This window comes from Mercenaria mercenaria, chromosome 6, assembly GCF_021730395.1.
Source record: "Mercenaria mercenaria strain notata chromosome 6, MADL_Memer_1, whole genome shotgun sequence".
In the NCBI taxonomy this organism is placed as follows: Eukaryota; Metazoa; Mollusca; class Bivalvia; order Venerida; family Veneridae; genus Mercenaria; species Mercenaria mercenaria.
The window spans coordinates 35,687,454-35,711,415 of NC_069366.1; the positions used below are offsets into that span (position 1 = coordinate 35,687,454).

Consider the following 23,962-nt stretch of genomic DNA (forward strand, 5'->3'; position numbering starts at 1 on the left):
TGTATGTTTAAGGTGTTACCTTTGCTTTTTATATATTCAAGATGTACTTCGTGATGTTTTGTATGTGTATGGTGTTACCTCCGTCTTTTTTGTGTTCTAGGTGTTACTTGAGCTGTTTGGTCTTACCTCTACTTTTTTCTATTTTCAAGGTCTTATATGCTCAAGGTGTTACTTTTACGTTTTGTATGTTCAAGGTGTTACTTTTACGTTTTGTATGTTCAAGGTGTTACTTTTACGTTTTGTCTGATCAAGGTGTTACCTTTGCTCTTTTTATGTTCAGTGTGTTACTTGTGCTGTTTTTGTATGTTCGAGGCTTTACCTCTGTTTCTTTATATGTTCACGGTGTTACCTCCAGCACTTTTGTATTGAGGTCATCACATTCAGCCGTTTAATTATCATATATATATTTTGATGTGCATAAAAAAACTTTGTCTAACGTATCGCACTACTACAGTGCTAATTCGTAGACTGTTCGGTTTTCAGTGTGTTGATGCTTGACTGTCCTTAAAATTTCAAACGATTCTTTTGTTTTTTTTTCTATTATTTTAGGACTGTAAAACTTCTCAAAAGTTGTGAAAACATACATTCTGTGAAAGTTATAATATTTCAATAGTGTCTACTATATTTTACTTATATTTGCTTCCTTTGCAGCTCAGTGCACAGCCAGCTTTACATCTACAGGAACCAGGATAAAGACAAACCTTCTAAAGTACCATGCGCGCAAGGTAAATTTCAGTTTGTAGTTTGGTTCTAGTGTCGCGTGCATTATTGAGTACCGTGTGCAAACAGACGCGCATTTACTATTCTGTTTCTCTCACGGACCTTATGGGAACCATTTTTACAATAAAATATGTATTAATTCAAAACTAGTTTTACTTTTTTGCACAACAGGGAATGCTTGGTATCTTTTAGATTAGTCTCTATCAAAAATAGTACACATTTACAGAGCATTTCGAAAAAGGTTTTCTCAGTCAGCTGCACGTGCTCTTTATTTAGTTACGACATATGCTACAACAGTTTAACTACATATAAGCTTTCTGGTTCAAGTCATTGTCAATTATATAATTATATATAATGCCATTCTGATTAAATCTGGCGCTTTTCATCAAATAAGTAATTTCGTTCTGTACTTTCCTGTTTTTGTTTTTCATCATATAAAAGAAAGATCGTTTGCACATAAATGACAATGGTGTCCCAGTGTAGGGTGTAAATCAGAATTTATATTCGTTTAAGATATTGCGAGCCTATACTCTCAATGACATAGACTGCCAAAGGTAGACAGTGCAAATAGTTCCGTTTTTGTATGAAGCTTGTCTGAAAAAGTTAAGAGGCTGTCGTAAAATGTTGCCGTAAAATGTTGCCCTGTACTTGGACTTAGCTTTGTTTTTATGTCGTTTTCTTTGGGGTGAAGATGTAAATTACTGTAATATATAACATATCTTTTATAATACAGTTCCGCTTAAGCCGGTGTCAAGGGGCACTTTAATGACCCCGCATGGATTTATCTAGTGGAATCTGCTATAATTGTTTTGCTTTTTTTTTGTTTTCTTTGCTTTCAAAAGTATAGTCTTATCGCTTTATTCACATTTTTTGTGTGTTTGCATCAGTCCACGAAATAAATTCCTAACGAGTATATTCAAATCAAATCCATTAGTATTCAGAAATTGTAAGGCACGAATTCATATCCCTAAAAATAGCAGTTATTGCAAAAACCATGAATTTCAAATTTTATGTCCACGAAATCAAATGATTTCACAATATACGTTATACACCCGACGGAATTTAAGATTGTCAATATTCGCGAAATATGTAATTTCATATCACCAAATAAAACGAAACTTTGACTGATGACTTTCACAGTGAGGAGTGTTTCGTAGCTTTTAATTATGTAACTGACCTTTTCTGATATTGAAAACTGCACCTCAATTCCATTACGAGAGAACTGTTAAACGAGAGAAATGCCGTCTCATAGGAGTTCCGTTTTTGCATGTCAGAACTCGCAATATAAACTAAAAAATCTAAATTGATTAATCAAATAACATTTATGTAGAACTGGCATTTCATTGACAAAAACCTGCTATTTTTTTTAATTAAACCATGTACGAATGTGGTATTTAGAGATATAATACAATTTATTTATGCTTCTTTAGTTATACTTGCCGTAACAAAGAGCTTTAAAGACTGCACACAAAAAATATAAATGGAAGTTTAAAATAAAATGAAACTTAATTTCTACAATTATTGAGCGAAGCACTTTAGATAGTGAAGTCAAAATATTTAATTCTATATTAGTAAGTTTTTAAGAGATAATGTAACTGCATAGTTACGATAACTTATTAGATATTCTTAATGCACCAAGATGAAAACAGCATGCTTATTTTGTTAATTTTCCAGAAAATACATATGCGTTTCTGAAAAGATAAAAAAACCCACATGATTTTGAAGCAATTTATCATGTATGAGAACAACTTTTTTATCTTAATAATTACATGGAAGATTGTTTGGAGAACAAATCATTATTGTGCTATCTAAAAGAACATTTTTGGAAATACAAAAGGGAATAAATCAGCCAAGCTATAGTTACGATTAATGAATTAGGTTAACTTGGCATATGATTGAACACAGAAAATAAGAAAACATTGTACATTTTCCCATTATTTCTTTTAATGTACTGTAAAAGCTGTTCTTATCTATAACTAAATTAATATGATGTTTGTTGTGGTAGAAAGAAAAAACAACAAACAGACATTGAATCTCCTTCATCAATACTTTTCCATGTTAATCTTGTAAGACGTTATGGGGAAAGGTCGACATTAAATCTGAAAAGCCATTTGAAAAAGAATCTGATTCCTGCATAAACGATAAAAAGAAAAAAAATCTTAAGTTATCATAATTCCAAACATTATTCAATTTACAGAGTTTTACAGTATTGTATTAAATATTTAAATACTGGTTAAAACTGAAATAAATACAGACTTCATTGAAGTAATCAAAACTTTTAAGTATAATGCAAACTGTTGCGTAGTCAAAACAGACAGAGATCAACTATCTTAATCTTAATGATATTTCTGGGCGAGCTATTATGCATTTGAGCTCGAGATGAAGATTTCCTACCTCGATGACGGTCTTCTTTTAAATTGAGGTTCAGCGATTCTTTTATGTTATAACCATTTTGGTTATTTCATCTATTACTCAAATTAAATTTACAGAACGATTCAATTTGAAACATATGAATCAGGCTACACAAGAAAGGATAATTAAGACAAATTACGTGTATGTACATCTCTACAAACTATCTGAAGACAAAACAAAAATAATACTATAGATGGAAGATCTAGCGTATATGGTCCAGGCGTAAAAAGCAGCAATATTGTGACTGTTGTTGTGACATTAAACAGCCAGTTGCCAATGTGAGATATCATATGCGAGAACAGATATCTCCTCCATGATACTATTGTCTCATAGCTGAGATATTAGAATCTTGCTCAAAACAATTTACTTTTTTCAGCAAAAGCTTGTTTAAAACTAAAATCACAGGGGGAAATTTACAATGTATACGAATACTACATAAGAATACGTTTTTATCTTATTTCTTAGATATTGTTACAATTTACATTTTAATATCTATTTCTTATTTATGTTTCAGCATGTGTATTCCAAGTTTGTATTCAGAACAGATACAAACTTAACAAGAAATACCGAAAGCATGTGTCACAGGCAAACTCAAGTAGCAATCTCTTGGAAGATACTTCCGTTCTCCAGCAACACAAGGTAAATATTGATTTTATTTAATCGGGAGGGTAGATTTTAGTCATACTAAACAACCGTTGTTTCGGTCTGTGAAGACGAAACGACACTTTTCAAAACAGTATTGAGTTTGATACAAGCAAAATTAATTAAAAGCTGTTATTAGTTACTGTTTAAAAGGTAGTTTTAGTTAAAACAAAGCCACAAACAAACCAGCGTTTTAGGAATATCTTGGTCTAAAAGTATGCTTTACCTTTGTTTTCAGTACATTTTATGATATTTGACGGGGAAGCTGTTTTGTACAGAGATTATACCAAATAATCAATAAAACACATTTTACAATACTTTATACACCGCAAGTACGTAAAAGTGCAATAGCCGAGATGTCAGATCTCTGTGATAAATTTTCTTCCGTTAGGATGTGATTAATTAGATACAGAGGCGTTCGATCACCTCAACTTTACGTGCGTGTTTTTCTTCTTTAATAGCTTTACTGAGTGGTCATTCCGTTTTTACCAGAACGAAAAAGCACGTTAAATCGTGATAACTGTGTTCATTTTGTAAATAAATCCTCCTTATTAAAGTAACTAAAGCAATTGTAGTAATATTTTGATGATGAGTTGTGCTTAACTGGAGTACAATGAGTTCGAATTACATTTATAAGTATGCATCTCTCGATTTGGATATTTAATGGGTTATTTTCAGTAAAGTACTTTTTGAAACATCAAGCAACTATAAACCTGAAAAGCTTCTTTACATCAAGACATAGACATAGTTTATCCGAAGTTGTATACACATACACAAGGCATAGTTTACCTTGTTGCGAAATTATTTTTAAGGCAACAGGCGCTTAATTATAAGCATTTTCCAGCAATTTTCCTATGACGCACTACTTTCCCCATGAACTGAAGCATTTTCCAGCAATTTCCCTATGACGCACTTTTCTCCCCATGACCTGAGGCATTTTCCAGCAATTTCCCAATGACGCGCATTTTTCCCCATAACCTTGGGCATTTTGCAAATATTTTCTTCATGGCGCTAGTTTTGGAGCAACTTTCTCCACGACGGAAAGTATTTTCCACCATTTTTTCCAATGATACGGCGCATTTTCGAGTTATTAACTGTGTTACAATGAATCACTGTAAACGATTGCATAGTGCACGAAATGGCGTGATATTTCGTACTTACTACTTGGTAATTTAATTTACTTAGATAAATAATTAATTTTTACAATCTTTTCTACAATGGGCTTCATCAGTTTGAGTGGCATTTTTATTTTGTATCTTGCAAACCTAATTTCATTTTAATTTAGTAAACGAGGCGGTATTGTATGTCTTAGTACAATAATGCTTTAACAGGTGTTATTATTTGCCTTTATACAAAACACTAATTATATTGTGAATAAAGTTCTATTTGTTGACGTTTGATTGTACCACTGAAGAATTAACCAATTCATTTTAAAGGTGGTTAGTCTGGTTTTGGTCAAAACATAGATTTGTTCCAAACTTTTATGTCTTTATTTATATTCACTGAACGGTCAGTCAACACATGTTAGATTTTCACTTAGAGTATTTAAAACGTTTTCTATCTTGATGATCCAACCCAGATAGTTTTTAGCATATTAAGCATAAATTTGACATGCATTTTTAAATATTGCTGTATGGTACAGATTGCGGAAATATTAAAATATAATATCCTCGTTTGTATCAAAAGGAAATATAAAACTATAAACTAAGTTGAAATCAAGAGAAATACAAGGGTTTTACGTCTGTTTTGTTTATATTAGATGGAGATAATTATAATATTTTATAAAATACAGAAAAGACTGAATGTCAAATTGAGATCTTTCTCCTTTCTTTCTATATAAGAAATGAATCTCTATCAGACTAAGTGGAAGGTGAATAAAATAGGGTTATTATAACAGTAGCTGGGATGCAGTATTCGGCTCGAGTGGATTTTGCCAGATCGGATCTCACGAGGCGCGCAAGCGCCGAGTGTGATCCGACCTTGCAAAAATCCACGAGTACAAAGTCCCAGATCTAGCTACTGTTATAATAACCCTTTTATTATATACCTTTACCATTTTGATTATTGTTTCGTTCTTCAACGAAATCTTAAAGTTTATCGATATTAAATGGAACTAAGTGAAGTTTTTATGTGCGCTATTTATAGAAATGTGTCAGGTCATGCATATTTATGAAAATAGTCCGGCAGCATACAATACGGAAGGTACAATACGGAATTTTAAAGGTACAATACGGAATTTTTGTCTGTCTGTTCATATTTAATTGTGAAATACAAGCCGATTTTTTTCAGAATTTATATAGGTATATAATAAACATAAAATATTGCTTTAATGTGACTGGTAAAAAATAAGGTCAGCTTTGTTAAAATAAATTTATTCTTATCTCATGTCTAGTTGCTTAAACCATGCCATTACATACTCGTTTCTATTCCATGTTAAGTTACAATGGTACCGGAAATGTCAATATTTGTCCATACACTGACGCCTGATTTCATATCGGGTACGTGACGTAATTTACTGTGTGTCGTTTATTTAGTTCAGTATTGTCAATCTTGTTCAGGCTGTTGAACAAATTCATAATATTTACATTACATACATACGTGTAGTAACGTATGTAATAAAAAGGTCATTAGCTTTGCATCGGGAAAAAAGTGGAAGAATACTGCGCCTCTGAAGTCGCGCAATATTTCCGCTGCAGAACTCGTGCATATTTCCCGGTACAAAGCTAATAAGCTATAATTATCAAATGAACTTGCTGATAATAACATACATAATTGTGTTCTGGCCCCGTGTTCACTAAGCATTTTTCGGTCTCAGATGAGTTTGAGCTTGAAATTTTAATATCAATTTTACTAAAACTTCAAGACTTAATTCCAATTGAAACTGACCATCAATACTGAAAGGCCATTTGAAAATAGTTATTAACTTAAAATTTAGTTTTGAACATGCTGTTTAGATATAAATGACAAATAAAGTTTCATTATCAAACTCAGCTGAGACTAAACATGTTTTGTGAACACGGGGCCAGTTCATCGTTTGCATCCTTATGTAATCCTCAAAACTTAAATTTCTTGTAATATCTGTATGTATATGTTCCTACAACGTATCCTTGATGTACCAATTCCGGTGTATTAATGATTATTATTCCACAATACACAACATTCAGTTTATATGCTTACCAAAATTAAACTCATTTTCAAGAAAAATTATCTTCTCTTCCTTAAACATTATTTTTATTCACCTGGGAATACAGTTATCGGAAATAATAGGTCATGTTTTGACCTACCATGGTCGCCATCTTGGATGTTTACAGTTACATATTACCGGTGGAATTGTGGGAAATAATGCTACTGCATTAAACTTCCATCCAGAAACACAAAAATAACAATTAAACACTGCTGAAAGTTCTGGCTACTGGATTATTTAATCTGCTGAGGAGAAGAACAGTATATTATAACATACAAAATGAATAAAATAAATGAATAATATCACAGACAGCACTTTATCACATGCATGATGCATGACATGCACACAATATTCAATGAAATTTGATTTCTCAGTTCTTAACAATGAAAAGTCAGAAGTTTAGTCCAGTAGCATTGTTCATCAAAAAAGGCGCCAAAAGGCGCATGGGCGAGACAGTGCTTGATGACGTCACTTAAGAGTACATGAACAATGTTTACCTCAAAGGATAATTATGTATAATATCAATTTTCAAACAAAAAACAATATGAAAATTTACAGATTTACAGACAAGATTCACAACTTTTTATGGTTGCTATCAAAATTTGAATCAATATTGTAACAGATATATCGGTGTGTTGAGATAGTTTTATGTAAATATATTTTACACTTAACACACGTACATGTATTAACAATGTTTTGTTATTGTTAAGCTTGCAGCTGAGGCGGAGAATAGTGACAATGCTCAGGAACAGAAGAGACAGATGGGTAAACGTGTCAGATATGGTGAAATAATACAGGTATGATTATGACAGATGGGTAAACGGTCAGATATGGTGAAATAATACAGGTATAATAGACAGATGGGTAAACGGGTCAGATATGGTGAAATAATACAGGTATAATAGACAGATGGGTAAACGGGTCAGCTATGGTGAAATAATACCGGTATAATAGACAGATTGGTAAACGGGTCAGATATGGTGAAATAATACAGGTTTGATTATGACAGATGGGTAAACGGGTCAGATATGGTGAAATAATACAGGTATAATAGACAGATGGGTAAACGGGTCAGCTATGGTGAAATAATACAGGTATAATAGACAGATGGGTAAACGGGTCAGATATGGTGAAATAATACAGGTATAATAGACAGATGGGTAAATGGGTCAGCTATGGTGAAATAATACAGGTATAATAGACAGATGGGTAAACGGGTCAGATATGGTGAAATAATACAGGTATGATTATGACAGATGGGTAAACGGGTCAGATATGGTGAAATAATACAGGTATAATAGACAGATGGGTAAACGGGTCAGATATGGTGAAATAATACAGGTATAATAGACAGATGGGTAAACGGGTCAGATATGGTGAAATAATACAGGTATAATAGACAGATGGGTAAACGGGTCAGCTGTGGTGAAATAATACAGGTATAATAGACAGATGGATAGACGGGTCAGATATGGTAAAATAATACAGGTATAATTATCAATAAATGATCAACGAAGCATAAAGATGTTGACAAAATTAAAGCTTGGAATGTCGATATGGATCACGAATACATTTAGCACAAGGCTGACCGATAAAAGAATGGTCTTTGGTTTCAAAAAGCGTTTCTGGTGAAAAGCTTTAAATTTATAATACAAATTATCGTACGCCGGCATATAGTAACTTGGAACTCGTTAAACAATTACAGTACAGTTGGGTATTTGTAAATGATTTTGGTAAAAAAAGACTTACTAGCACTATAAAATACTGTTTTAAATATACCTGAATTAGAATATTTATGTTTCAGCTAAAGCATGTATTCACAAACAAGTTTGTTCATATGTGCACCTCCCAAACATCGCAAGTGGATAAGAACAATATGGTCGTAAGTAATCTCTGTCAAGTATTGTAGATGTTGCGTTATAGATAGCTTTTTTTCAAAGTTACTCGTTGAAAAAAGTGTTAGTTATTGTTTTGTGGAATGCACTTTGTCAATGTAATGCCGAACACATTAGAAAGAGAATTATCATTTTACCATTTATATAATAGGCACATTTCGGTACGTTGGTTAGGTGATGAATGTGTTAACCCATTGCGACCGCTCAAATATAAATAAAATCTTCAATAGTCGATCAATAGCTAGACCATACGCATTAGATATGCTTATTAAAAGAACGGTTGTCCCTAAATGTACTTTTTCCGTAATTTGTAAAACTTATCGGTAAATGTTGTTATTAATATTATTAAGAACTCCAACAAAATCAATTGCCTACACTTACATATACTTGCGTGTTATTGTATCTAAATCAGTGGTCGTGTATCTCTTCAAGATGGCTCCTTTTCTAAACAACATTTATGCAGTCTAAGTCAAAATGAAGCAAATATTATCGAAGAGGTTGTAAATCGAATTTATTTCAACATACCTCTCCCTCTTGAGTTTGATTTGGCCTGATTACACACAGTATGAAAACCTATGAGAATAGCACGAAGAAAAACAGAAATTAAAAAAAAGATCTGTGTGAATACTTGTATAAACAAACAATTTGCGTTTTTCTTTCATGATCGAAATTTCCAGAAACCAATATTCCTTCTTACTGGAGAATTTTCTGTCGTTGTTGAGATAAATATTAAACTATGGCAAAAAAGCGTCGTAAACAAATATTTCGAGATGTTGAAGCAGAACCGGTTTTTATGATAGACAATGATATTGCATGTCTAACGAGCGTATGACCGTATATAATTACCATGTGGTGCCCTTTGGGAATATCTGTTTCATTGCGCGCATGTCATTTATAGTGTGATTATGGTATGATTAGCCATTCTGGAGGCAGCACTGTTGCTGCAAATGCGACTTTCTCTAAATACATTGAGAGAAGTTTTATCAATGATTTTTATCACAAATGTTTTCATTAACTAAAAGTCTAATGAATAAAGGTCTTTAAAAGTTATGAATACCTTGCCATATTTTTCCTAATGTCTCAATTCATCGAGTGTAAACATAATACCATGAATGATTTTTTTACATCTGTCCTAACAGTGTTTCCTTTAAGTAAATGAAACTGATGCAGCTTACATGTATATTGTGATGAAGTAAATAATCCCTGAGAAGTTGTAAAGAGAAATCAATTTCGTGTTCACCAACGTTCCCCTCTTGGCTTTAAATACGAGTTAATTGTATAGAATATTGAACTCAATAACAATAAGAATAAAGTTTGAAAGAAAAAAAAAAACTCTGCCTCTCAGTCTACCTGAGTTCTTGTATAAAAACAAACTGTCTACTTTTGATGTTGTGTTAATATAAAAAAATATCGTTTTGGTTTTAAGTCGGTCTCTTACCCTTTTTTATTGCAACACTTCAAACATATCTAATGTCATCATCATAAGTATATACCTTGAGATGTTGAAGAGGAAACAATTTATGTACAGGCAATGCTAGTGTGTACGAATGTATGCACTGCCTTCTCACTGCGCGCATGTCATGTGTAGCATGATTACGTTATAATTAGTTATTTTTGGGGCAGTTCTGTTGCTTTAAATGCGACTTGCTGTAAATTCAGTATCGGATTCTGTCAATTCTAAATATTACACTTCTTCACTTAATGTGATTAGTAAGGAATTATTAATCTCGTAAATGTCCATCATAAATTAATTGTTATTTTACATAATAAAAGCCATATATTTTCTTTACTTTCATTCTTCTTTATGGCTAAAGTTTTATTCTATGCCAAAATTTTACCCTTTTACGGTTCACATACCAGTACGTCTTCTTTCTCAGAGTTGTTGATGCTCAAACTCTTCTGAGATGCCAAAGAGATAAGGAGATAAAGTAAACAAAACTAGATGTTTTAACCTAGATTACTAAAACATCCTTGTCAGAAAACATTCATATCCTAGATATTTGCCATACTAATAAATCTTGAACTCCAAATTTGATAATTTTCTTCGATGATACGATCGGTTTTGTTTATACTAGGAAAGATGATGTCTTGAAATGTTTTCACTGGCATGATTAATGTACTATGTGATCGATCGACCCTGCTCTGCAGTTCTTGCCATGGTTTATCTCCTTTTTTCTTTGTCATGTAATCAAAACTTAAAAAAAATACATGCATGCTATCCGCACATGTTGATGTTAAATAACTTCTTTTTTGATAACGTGTCTTTATGTCTTGCATTGTTTTGAAAACTGAAACAAAAGAAAATACTTTAAATACCATGATTTGCCAACTTAGGTTAACTGCCATTTAATATTAAACCAAAGATCTTATATTGACAGTGTATTATTTTAGGTCATGCTACAAGAATTCAATGCAAAGAATGCGCAGTTTAGAATTTTGCCGCAGTACAAAGTTAAATCTGAAGGCGAAGTGGTAAGCAAGAATTATATCAGATACGTTTAAGTGTTCTTTTTCGACTAACGTAACTATTGCATTTCAGAAGCAAGTGAAATAAAACAATTCGAACGTAAAATTAATTACCTCTGTGAAGGAGGTACCAAATTAAATGTTTGCATTTTATAGAAGGAAAATAGATGCAGAATTCAAATTTAGAAGTCCCTTAACAAGCTGAACAGAATAGTAAGACTTCGATTTTAACAGATACTGACCCTCAAAATGTGTAAATATAGTTTTGCTGCAAAACTGTTTGTACTTTTCAGGTACAAATCTATGATCAAATTGTGTTTGAGAGCATCAAGTCTCCCGGACATTTCCTACACGCCAGTTCGGGGTTTCAGATCGATCATTTCACATTTGGGTAAATATTGAAGATGCTTGTATACAATTTTCATTAATAAAATGATTATAAAAACAACGTTAAAGAACTGCCATCAGCGATTACTCATTTTGAAAATAGATATAGTAATGAGAATGTTAGCCTCTTGAAAGGCTTTGAAATAAATATCTGTAACCTATTTAATTTACTTTACATAGTAGCATATTGCATAATCTTTGTCATTTGTCTGTATTAAGCCTCTACAATCGTTAATATGTGCGTGACAACTACCAGACCAATGCAGAAATGATCATTGTCTGCCAAATATCCAATAGCTGTTTAATAATCAAACGACATAATAAAACTGTCAAACTGAATAGCAGAACACTTAAATATTTCCGAGTCTATCCCTTTTCCGTCTGTCCTGTGAATTTGAAAATTACATATATGTGGTATTTTGCCTGGTGAAAGGCTATACTCCGTAGATATTTAATTAATTCAGTTGGAATGCAACCTTGCTACTAGGTCAATTAGAAATAACCAGCGCATATGAAAGCTGCTTTGAGATATTCCCTTCAACTGTGCCATAAGGCCAATCAGAAACAACCAATGAATATGATAACCTTTTGAGAAATTACTCGGAACCTTTAAATTGGGACACACAAAGACGATGCTGTTTTGAGACATTCCCCTGAACCTTATCATTAGGTCAAACAGAAACAACCAATAAATATAGATGTTATTTCAAGACATACCTCTCTATCTCAGACCCATGTAGAATTGTACAAGTTTTTCAATTATGCCGAACATTCACAACATTACATTACCTTACATGTACATGTATTTAGTAAACATTATTATAGTGAATAATTAAGTAAATCTTTAATTGCAAACGTTCAGTGTAAACATAACTCGCCTCAACATGATTACTTATATTTGATAATTTTCAAAACAAATAAGAATTAGATTAACATATTTGCGGTTTGACACTAATAGCCTACAGTTGTTTTTTAATATTTCATACTTTGATTGCGAAGGATCACATAAAAGTACCGTATGACCTAAAACTGTGTCGACGTGACGTAAAAAGTCGGATAAAACCCGATAAAAACAAACAAACAAGAACAAATATCATATACCATTTTCAACTGTTTTACAATATTTACATACAGATTTTATATGTTAATACATTTATGACATAAACCACTAGACTCGGCATTGCACGGTGTAATCGCAAGTCCATTTGTTATAATGCCTTTGATTTATCGAAAGAGATGTGACTCGTATTAATTCACTATCGAAGTTTCCCAAATAAATATTTTGTCAAAGTTGCTTGTTGTCGCCATCTAAATTCTTATATATTTTCCGAGAATTTATGAAGATTGAATACTTGCCGTGGTATTTCTTTTATAAATTATACAGTAGGACATTTACTGCATATGCTCAGTGTTCCTGATTAATTTATCCATTGGCGTCTTTAACAATGTGTTTATGCATTTTAAAGACCTGCTCCAGTCCTACCTTTTAACCTTAATTTGTCACTGAAAAAGCATGAAAATCCTGACTTTGAACAGTGACGCCTGTCAAAATATAGTCTATTTTTTTATTTTTTTATATAAAATTCTATATAAAATTTATACCTCTGGTTTTGCGTGTTAAAACGTGGCGCGTGGCCGTTAACTGTTACCATTTGTAATCATGGGTTACATACACACAATAGAATTTGAATAACCGCGGAGTATGGCTTTAAGAACAACATCCCTATTTGCAACTTCGACTTCTATGAAACAGACAAAAATAACATTTAAAAAAGGGTATTAGCGTATTTTGTCCGGAAAAAAATTTGTGCGACCGCTTTTGTACTTCAACTTAAAACTCTACGCTTATACTGTGGTCATGGTTCGGAAAAAGTTACGATCGAATTCTGTGCTACACGCAGTAAAAAAGGATAAAATTTTCATTTGTTAAGGATTATTTTGTGTATTTTCTAACCTTTGTTCAATTAGCATGTATTTTTACAAATGTAATACATGCATAAAACTAAGAAAAACAGACATCCTTCTTACAATGCCCATAATCTTCACCTCATCAAATACATGACACTTATACCAGGAATACATAATAACTTATTCAAATTAAGATGTTTTCTGACCACAGATCTGAGATTAATCTTGGAGTAGAGAGGTCTGGATTTACCCTAGTTCGCTTCAGAAAACAGGGATCATCGGATATGGAACTATATGTCAGGGTAAATCGTGCATTCTTTTACATGTACATGAATCACTACAAAACATAGAAATATTGATGTATAGTTTTATGTATTTGTGAATTGTTAGAATAATGTCGAGTAATTGAATTTAAAGAAAAGTACAGTAGAAATTATTACCGTCTCTGCAACTGAAAATCCAGTCATTATTTGTGTTTCTTTGGTGACTTTTTCCTCTTTTTAATTAAGTTTTATAACAAAATATGGTTTATTCTAGGGCGGAAGTATAATTAGACTTTTCCACAAGGAGTTAGAGGCGTACATGGTTGCAGAGGGTCTTTTTGATGACGAGGTCACTGAGGATGGTAGGAAAAGCGTTTATTTAAGGAGTTTTGATATCAGTTAACTTATTGCCATCGTAAAAAATGGAATAAGTAGATGATTCTTGAATTTTAGTTCAAAACAATTTTATTGTCACTTCAATTCTCCTTTCTCTGTAATTTTCAGAAAAATATTACACGGTCTGCACGCGCAGACCCATCAATTTCTCGTTAAAACAATGATCCAACCCGTAAACCTTAACACAAACTACATGAGTATTCTCTTTGGCATTAGATTCGTCATAATTAGATTTTGTCCTGAAGGAGATATTCAGTGCCAAAATATTATCAAATTACTTGATACAAAACAAAGGGCGCTTTTAATAATATATCAAGAATGTTTTGGCCTCGTTTCAGTTCATTTCCGTATTCGTGTAATGGATCAACATAAACCACGGACGCTGTCACCACCGACTTCCGGTAACTCATTCTGGGTGATAGAGGCGGAAAATGGAATCTTCAACGGTAAATTGGTTTTATAAGAGGAAATAGGTTCATTCAAGTGTCTAGAATCCCCTAACTTGAATTTTGTTTTCTTGCAAACGAATGTTCTATTCCAAACATTGTCGGACGTCTGCAAAATTGAAAACATTTTCGACAAATATGTATAAGTAAATTTGATAAACTCATAGTATCACTTTGTTATAACCTTATTGAATGTATTAACATTTTTGATTGATTGGCTTGTCTTAATAGAATATAATTGTTTTTAGTTTATTTCTTATTGATTGTGCAAGAAATGTATGTACCTTATAAACAAGTCTCCAGTCTAAAAAGCAAAACATTTTCATTTTTATTAAATTAAATCATTTTTCTAATTATACAGGAGTATAGTGTCCATTAAATTTGGATTTTTTTTATATCATTTACATGAGATTAATAAAGATCAGGCATGATAAAATGGAATGAAGATTATTTTTTAAATGTGACCGTTCATTGTTGAAATATACAGGGAAAATTACTTCATGTATTTGATTAAAATTACAAATGGGAAAAGTAATAGTATTGTAAGAAGAAACCAGAGACGAAGGTGCGATTCGGACTGCCATGCCGTATTTCATAATTATTTTCAGGTGATATCCTTCAATGGGAACAGCAGATACGTTTACGTCACATGACAACACGAAAGTATTTATGTATAGATTCTACTCATGAAATCATGCTGACGGACGACAATGAGGACCCAAGGACGGTCTTCAGGCTCCATAGCGTGATAAACGTACGTTTATGAACAGCTTACCATTCACTAATGTGTGGACGTATATGGAGACTTCCTTTTCATTATCGTTGATTTTGTTTGTAGTTTTTGGTTTTACGCTTTCACCTGATGATTTCAAATGCCTTGAGAAGTCGCCTCGTCCTTCCATCCATAAACCGTTGATTCAATCCATTGGTTTGTTTGCTTGTGTTGATTGTATTAAATGTCTCAGGATGTAGTTATTTTGTGAGAAATATTACATTTCTGACGAGTGTTATATTTCATACGCCTATATTAAAACTTACTAGGCTTCAGTTTTCAGGTCATAATCGTCCTGAAATCGACAATCATTGCATTGAACAATCATATCATCAACTCAGTGGAGTCATCAACCCTGCATTGTATCAATTATCAATGTGTTTTAATTCATTTTTGTAACCATCAACGTATGTAAAATGTTCCCCAGTGTTTCCCTATGCGGAGTACAGGTTATTTGCCAATATAGATAATAAACAAGAAATGTCAAATCATTTATCAAGATATTACGCTATTTCGCGGCCGCCAAATTTTGGCAGGGTCACTAGGGTTTCGATGATTAATGATAGTTTGGGGAAATCAATTGATGAGCTAATCTTGCTCTAATGAATACATGAAATAGCCGAGATGTAACTATTTTTCTAGAATCGGAAACAAGGGATCAATATTGATATGAAATAATTGTGTTATTATCCCGTTCTCCACGTATGAAGTATTATGTTAGTTAATGCGTTTTTATATCAATACTTTAAACATACTCACTGCGGGGCTTTTAAGTGTGACTCTTGGTATTGTGTGACGCGAATTACACTGAAATGAAAAACATCCGTTCATTCGTTGTACAAGAAAACAGTAACACATGATCGTATCTAAGATTTCCCTTTAAAAACTTGTTTAATTCGGTAAAGTTTTACCAACCGAAACAGTTGTTCTTCATTCGGATACAGCCGATATCATTTTACCCCACAAAAGTAGGTTGGTGCTATATTCGGCTTACCTTGCTCTGATAACCGTTCATCCATCGGTGCGTCCGTCCATACGTAATTTAGATATTTCTACAAACAGTTCGTGTGCTTGTTTTTGTTTGAATATAACAAATAGCTTTATCAAGACAAATATAAGTACAGACAGACCAGACATCGTCTTTAACAATGTTTTTCTAACACCAACTTTAAGGGTCAGAACTAAATTGTTCTAAGTGTATAAAGGATCAGTTAGAACAGTTTGACACAAACTGGTCATAACACCAAATGAAACATATTAAAATTTTGTGTTTACCTCTAATAGCTTTTCTAATACCTCGAAAATCTCAGTAAAAGCTAGTAGTTTATCAATCTCTCGAAACACTCAGTTACCGGGTCAAACTCGTATTTATAGAAACAATTTGTTAACTATTACAGCAGACTCTTTTCAGTTTGATTTTAAACATCCCTGAAATGAAATCTTCTAGTTTTTCCTATTCTGCATCAATTCTAAAAAATATCAAAATCCCTTTGTCACCAAAGGGACAGAAGTGGTTAAAATAAGAATTCTAATATGACTAACGATGCTTTAATCTTCACAACGATGTTATGTTGACGTCACGTCAATGTGATATTTAGCGCCGTGTACGCACCAAAAAATAGCGATTTCAAATTTTATGAAATATTTCATTTAATATGTTTTAAAAGAAATGTCACTTTGCACAAGTGTGTGATTAATTTACAAACATACTGAGTTAGTTATTCCCTTTGCTGAATAATTCGCAATAATTTTCGCCCGAACTGAATTCTGCCGCAAGACGTATTACCATTTCCGACCCTTGCGTGTATAAACAAAGACCTACTATTGGCGCAATGCTTGCGCGAAGAAACTGTTCCATCATATTTGATATAAATTTACAATAAAGAACATATTAGAATCGAAATGATTTATAGCAAAACAGTGCTTTTTCACTATTTATACACTCGGGCGGTTATACGTCGTCCGAAATAATTTCAAATTATTACGCCCGACGTATAACCGCCCATCGTGTATAAATAGTGATAAAGCACTGTTTTGCTATAAATTATTTCTTAACGGAAGAATTCATGGAATGACTTTTTCCGGTACATGTACATTAAAAGAAAGTGTTGTCCTATTATGATTTTGCAACGACCATCACATAATCAGCTGGAAAATTTTATAACTGATATCATTGTACTTAAAACATTTTTAAAATCGGAAGGTCACACGAAGGTTGATTCTCACGTATATTGATCAATGAACAACTATTTCAACTTGGACACTAATCGTATAGCTTAGAGTCATAATAGTTTATGTTTTTAAATAAAACATTAAGTTGGTGTATGGACTATTTTAGTGGCAGCACTAGTTCCTAGAAGGGGTCTTTCAAATTCAAACATTAACTACTACGTTGAAAATCTATTCAGAGGAATAATGTAATGGTCACTCTTTACAGGAAATAAATTTATACTGTATTTATTTGGGATATGTTACGCTTTTCTTCAGGATTTTACTTTGCTTTTAAAACATATTTGTGTATATTAAGCGTTACATTATATGCAATGAAGTACTAGCATGTACTATTTACAGGAGAGAGACGAGATCAGATTCGAAAGCTACTGCCGAATAGAACATGTCCTCACTGGTTTTTGGCTTCACGCTTTGAAAGGTAAATTCTGTTCATATCGGCAATAAGTAATGTAGTTTAATCATGAAACAAAATTTTATCAGCTAAAATGCATTTCCTCACTGAAAATGTATTGCAAGTTTTAGATTTATTACGTCCATGCAAAAAAAAAAACAGAAATTATATATAATTATGCATTTTTGATATTTAAAAAGGTATTTAAGAGATTATTTTCTTTCTGAGAATGTTTTATCACTTATCCTTAATTTACTAATAAACAAAATTAAAGAGAAAAACGACACCGTTGGAGTCGTGAATGACTTATTTATGATAGTCGTAAAAGACGGTCCGTGTATATGGATTTTGAGTCGGCCTTTATTTTAATGCCTTATTAACATGTTATGACAAATACAGTTAAAACACATTTTGTATGAAAATTGTTAAAATGCGTATACTTGTGACTGAAGACGAAGATTACATCCGCAAGAAATTCAGAGACGTTGAAAATGTCAATGACCAGACGTTGAAAGGGTTGAGATGGGACAGTGCAATGGTTAGACAGGTCAGTATGGAGGTCTTGTTACTTCACACCCACCACGATATAGAATTCTTCAGTAAAAGTTTTGTTAAATAGTTCATATTATGTAATTGATTTACATGTACATCTAAAAATATCAAAAGTTTATATATTGAATAAAGGTATTTTGGTATCGTTTTAATTATTTCCTTTAATTTTACTTCCTTATTAAGTCTGTTGGTGATAAGCATCGTGCTGGATGCAATTTCTGTTTATCCTTTAGCGCTAGAGTAGTGTTTTATAGTTTCCATAGTAATTGTTCAAAGTTTGTATGTGTGCTGCTGCTTTACATACATTCTATATGTGTAGGGCGGCGAAAGCATGAAGGTCAGTGTATATACATGAGGTAATTTATTTGTAACTGCCTACATCACGGTGCCTATTCGTGCAAAGGAGGATTATCTGAGTAGCATAATCATATTAAGTAAAAATTATTTCATGCATTAATTTACTGAAATTCATTAATTTACAGTAAATATTGTGCTCGAGTGAAATATAATTTCGCTCTTTTTTTAAACTCAAATTTGCAAATGTCTACAAAGCAGTTAAAAGTGTTTTTGTCTTTATAAAGAATATGAATAAAGGAGCACATAAAATTGCTGTATATCAGTCTATGTGCCTGTTTTATCGAAACGTGTGTCTTGCCTTTTGCATTGTAATAAAGTGCAGCAAATACGAGATTTCATTGATCGGTTTGTCCGATATTTCTTGCAGGGATTTGGTCTATTGCAAATAAATGTTGTCTTCATAAAAGGAATTTAACCAGAGAATTTAATTTTGATACAAAATATGGTTACAATTATTTTCATATATAATGTTTTCTTTATATCTTGTCTTTAATGGTAGATTTAATTGGCATGACTAAATGTTTTCTAGTATCTTGAAAGGTTCTTTTAACCGTGAAAGTCGCAATTGTTGCTCAAAATTAATCCTTTTGAACACTCATTCTAAATTTGTTAAAATATTGTTAATATAAATATTTAAGTCAATTTTCCCGAAATTTTGGAAATAAATCATTTTCTCAGATAGACCCTATTCACGGTAAGCACCGTGAAAATTTAATATGAAATTATAACATTATATCTTACATTTAGCATGGTACGATGTTCTACTGTTTGAGAGAAGCTTTTTATTAAAACTATATTTATAAATGATTATACATTCAATAGACATCGATTTTCGGACAAAAATATTTTAAGTATGAGACACAGCAGCCTTATTTCAAAGGTAAAATTAAAATTAAAAAAAATTCTCAATGTGATGATAGGTGTGGATTTCTGCATATTGTTAATAACAGTCTGTTTGGCAAGTACAATGATTGGAAATAAGAAGTGAGCAGACAGTTTGCGTATACAGAACATGTTAAAAATTTCAAGGTTTACATCTGTAAACCGTACGAAAATTGGTATCTATAAACAAAACCCACATGGGCGAGAAAGAAGGCAGACATGCATTCTAAGATGTAAGATTTTTTACTGTTTCAAACAATACCTTTACCAGGCCTGACATATTAAAACAAATGATTAGAGCAGCATTGTTTATGTGCATCATGATAATATTGTCTGCATTATATGCATAAATTTGTATATTTATTTTAACAGTGATTTGAGTATTTAGGTTTATACATTGTGTTTTATTAAATAACTACGAACTGTCTGTCTGAAAAACAACATGTATTTCATTAACGAACACAAAACCCTGTATTTAACTCCCGTTGGATACGGCAACTATTCAGTGATGGGACAACTGCTTTATTGGCGCAATATGACGTCAGAAATGACGAAGTGATGGCCTCTTGACTTTCCATGCATAAAAAAATCAAACGAGTTTTCAGTTTTATTTTGCTAAAATTATAGCCAATTTTGGAACCTGTATATGTGTATAATGAAAAGGTCATTAAAACAATACCTTGATCTTCATTGATGCATTCGGCTCTCGTGGATTTTGCCAGTCCGGGTCACACACAGCGCAAAGGCTGTAGGCATTGCATATCATATCTGCACCGAATACAACAGTACAGGTCAGGCTACTGTTAAGATATCCCTATTGTATACGCCTGCTGAAAATATTAGCTCTACAGCTGTACAATCAATATCTAACAAATACTAAAGACTTTTCCCCGACATCGATTTAATTTATATTATCAGCTTTGCTAAATATTGTTCTAGTATGATGAAAAGTTCTTGTAACTATGAAAATCGCTAAGTTGTTCTAAAGTATAAGTTTCGTCATTTTAATATTGTAAAAAAATCTAAATCGGCTAAACGAAAAGTAAGAAATGCAAACCACTTTGTGTCCATGGCAACGGGGACAAAATGGTTATCAAAGATAGTTACACACAATTTACATTTATTAAATAATGAAAAAGGAAGGGCTTATTTGGCATATTTGCTATTTTGTTTATAATAGTATTCAATTCCATATTAATTGTATGTGTTTCTTTGTTTTGACGTACAGTCAAACCTGTGCTAAAAGCCGCATGTTAACAAAGACCTCCTGGTTCTAAGGACAACTAGTAATTCTTTGGAATAACACTTACGAAGTAAAGGCTTACTTGAAAATAAAGACCGTATGCAAATGATGGCCAGTGTTTGGTTTTACTAAGCTTGATATTTGTATATTATACAGGTTTGACTGTACCGTGATATTCAGAACTTTTTCCTGTTAACTATAAAATATTTAATGAGAATTAAGCATTGAAAATGTTCCTTTTTGAACCATGTGCCTACTTCAGCATGCTTTTACCAAATAATAATGTTTGTAAATGTATATTTTCTTTGTTTGCAGCATGCTTACTATAATGCATAATCATAATCTACATACAAAGGTTTCTACTCGAAACCTACCAGCAGTTGTATAATATGCTTTTTCTACTCCTTAAGTAAGTTAAAAATTTCAAATTCAGAATAGAATTGTAAATGAAAAAAATATCAAAAATGCTAGTTTATATTGTCACTCTTAAATGCATTAATTCTAACGAAGCCTTCTGTCTTAAAGATCGGATGAATTGCGCATTAACGGGGAAATTTGTGTCCCCTATATTATTCATAGATGTTTCTTAAACCTGCTGTATGTCATGTCATATTACATTTTACGTCATTTTGAATTCAAAAGAAAAAGGGATCCCAATAGTTTTAAACTCTCAGCACACCTTAAGCAGGATTGTTAATACTGGTCTTGTTATATTTAAACTGAATGAGTTAAAAACAAGTTGGGATTGTCTTCTGAATATAACATAAATCTTATAACTGCTGGTTATCAAAGCATTGAATATTTATATTAAAACTCATCTACATGTTAGAACATATTTCAAGCATATTTCGTTTGTTCATGTTTTTCTTGTCATAAAACTTTTAAAAGTAGAAATATACAGCAAATAGGGTATCTGTCACATGGCTACAACTGCATTTCAGACTCTTACAAGCGCAGGCGGCATAAGTCTTTTAAAAGCATAACAGTTACTATGAACTATTTCAAAGAGTTTGAAAGTTGGAAACATTTTACGCAATGTTCGGTGCAACATAGGCCATACTATTGGGTCATCTAATATTGCTCTGTACAATACTAAGATATATTTGGACGAGGATCCATTGTACGAGCTGATCGCCCAATATAGGTTTTGGACTGGTACAAGTCCTAGTACATGGCACACTGTACATGAGAACGATAAATATTTTTTTTTGTTCTATGGTTATGTTTTTCTGAAGACCTGGACATCAGGCGGACTCGATTCCATATTTTGAACGTTGACTTTGCTTTGCATTAGAAACATCGCTTTAAGCGTTTTTTGATGTTGACATTCATTCGATGTTTCTCCGGTCAAAGGTCAAAGGCTTTTATCGTTTAGTAAATATAAAAATACGTATCGTCCAAATACTGAGTATAATGCATACAATGCGAGAATATAATGGAAGATCACATGGTAAAAATGCTGCTGAATGGAACAGAAAAATAACCATGAAATAAATTATATATTATACCACCCAAAAATGTGCACTGAAACGTTTTTGTCTATATTTCCATACATTCTTATGTTTTATGCATTTAGATCTATATACATGTAATTCAAACATTTTTGTACTATCAACACCGATATCTAGTTTTCACTCTAAATAATGTATACATGCAGCCGAAATTCATTTAAAGTATCAGACAACGATGTAACCTTATCAGCAAACATTATAACGATAAATTCCAAGACAGCAAGTGTCTTATTTCCACCACGTGAAGGGCAGTTACTAATAGTAATTTCTTCTTCCTTTTATTCCTTAATGAAAACCGGAAACGAATTTGGGCTTAATTTTCGACCTTGGCTTAATCGGAGAGGGTATTTTAAAGGATTTGTATACAGTTTACTGATGTTAATCAGTAGTTAAATAAAATATAACCGTTAATATAACTAGTAGATTATATTTATAAATTTCACTTTCGTTTTATAATTTTGCTGTTGAACACAAAAGAAAATGAATAACAAATAATCGGAAATTCTTTGCATACTATACATCGGTAAAAATAAAGAAGTATATAAATCGCTTCAAAACGAAAGCATGTATGCTCTAGCTTAAGTTACTAAAATGTGAACAAAAACTAAAAACTATTATAATCATATTATATATTTGATAATTTAATTATCTAATAGTTTTTACAAATATTAACATTGTGTGAAGTAATGCTTTTGTGTAGGACACTGCTCAATAAGAGTAACGTTGCCCGAGTAAATCAGGTATAATTTGATAAATTCCATGACATTAAATAAAAAGAAAGCTGTTTGTTTTAAGTGATAAAAAGTCAAAGTAAACATCAGATGTTAAATTCAATAAAATATTGCATCCGATATTCACTCGAATAAATATATGTACATTTTGTATATAATTATATAAACTGAAACGGACGCATATCCTCTATACGTTTGTTTCGAAACAGTATTTAACTGCATTATTTATTATCAAGTTCACGAATATGAAAAAAGTCCTTTTCTACCACTGTTAAACAATAAAAGATAAAACCTTCACTTTAATCAAATGCCAGGTTAGCAAACGAGACATACATTTTTCAACTTAGACATGAAGTAACTGTTATTTATATAACCCCCTCACAAATTGCCCTATGGAAACTTTTAGCAAAATTTAAAATGTTGTTATAAGCCCTGCAAAGTAATGAATGTGCCTTTTGTAGGGATTCAACGTGAAAGGACTTTGTGGACGTATCCTTACATTTCAACTTCTTCTTATACCCCAGTCACACATACAGCGCGGATAGCTACGTCTAGCCACGGATAGAGACGAA

At 32.2% G+C, this 23,962-nt stretch overlaps 1 protein-coding gene across 1 annotated transcript in view; it reads left to right on the plus strand.

The window, feature by feature from the left end:
* LOC123549214 (inositol 1,4,5-trisphosphate receptor type 1-like) overlaps positions 1–23,962 on the plus strand; it is a 96,962-nt gene that overhangs the window by 23,202 nt on the left and 49,798 nt on the right. Inside the window, exons 2-13 of the mRNA XM_053545619.1 lie at positions 652–725; positions 3,647–3,771; positions 7,669–7,755; positions 8,763–8,840; positions 11,245–11,325; positions 11,613–11,710; positions 13,826–13,916; positions 14,152–14,239; positions 14,612–14,719; positions 15,328–15,473; positions 18,063–18,141; positions 18,567–18,661. Coding sequence (XP_053401594.1) covers positions 652–725; positions 3,647–3,771; positions 7,669–7,755; positions 8,763–8,840; positions 11,245–11,325; positions 11,613–11,710; positions 13,826–13,916; positions 14,152–14,239; positions 14,612–14,719; positions 15,328–15,473; positions 18,063–18,141; positions 18,567–18,661 — 1,150 coding nt within the window. The remainder of the gene's footprint in view (positions 1–651; positions 726–3,646; positions 3,772–7,668; positions 7,756–8,762; positions 8,841–11,244; positions 11,326–11,612; positions 11,711–13,825; positions 13,917–14,151; positions 14,240–14,611; positions 14,720–15,327; positions 15,474–18,062; positions 18,142–18,566; positions 18,662–23,962) is intronic.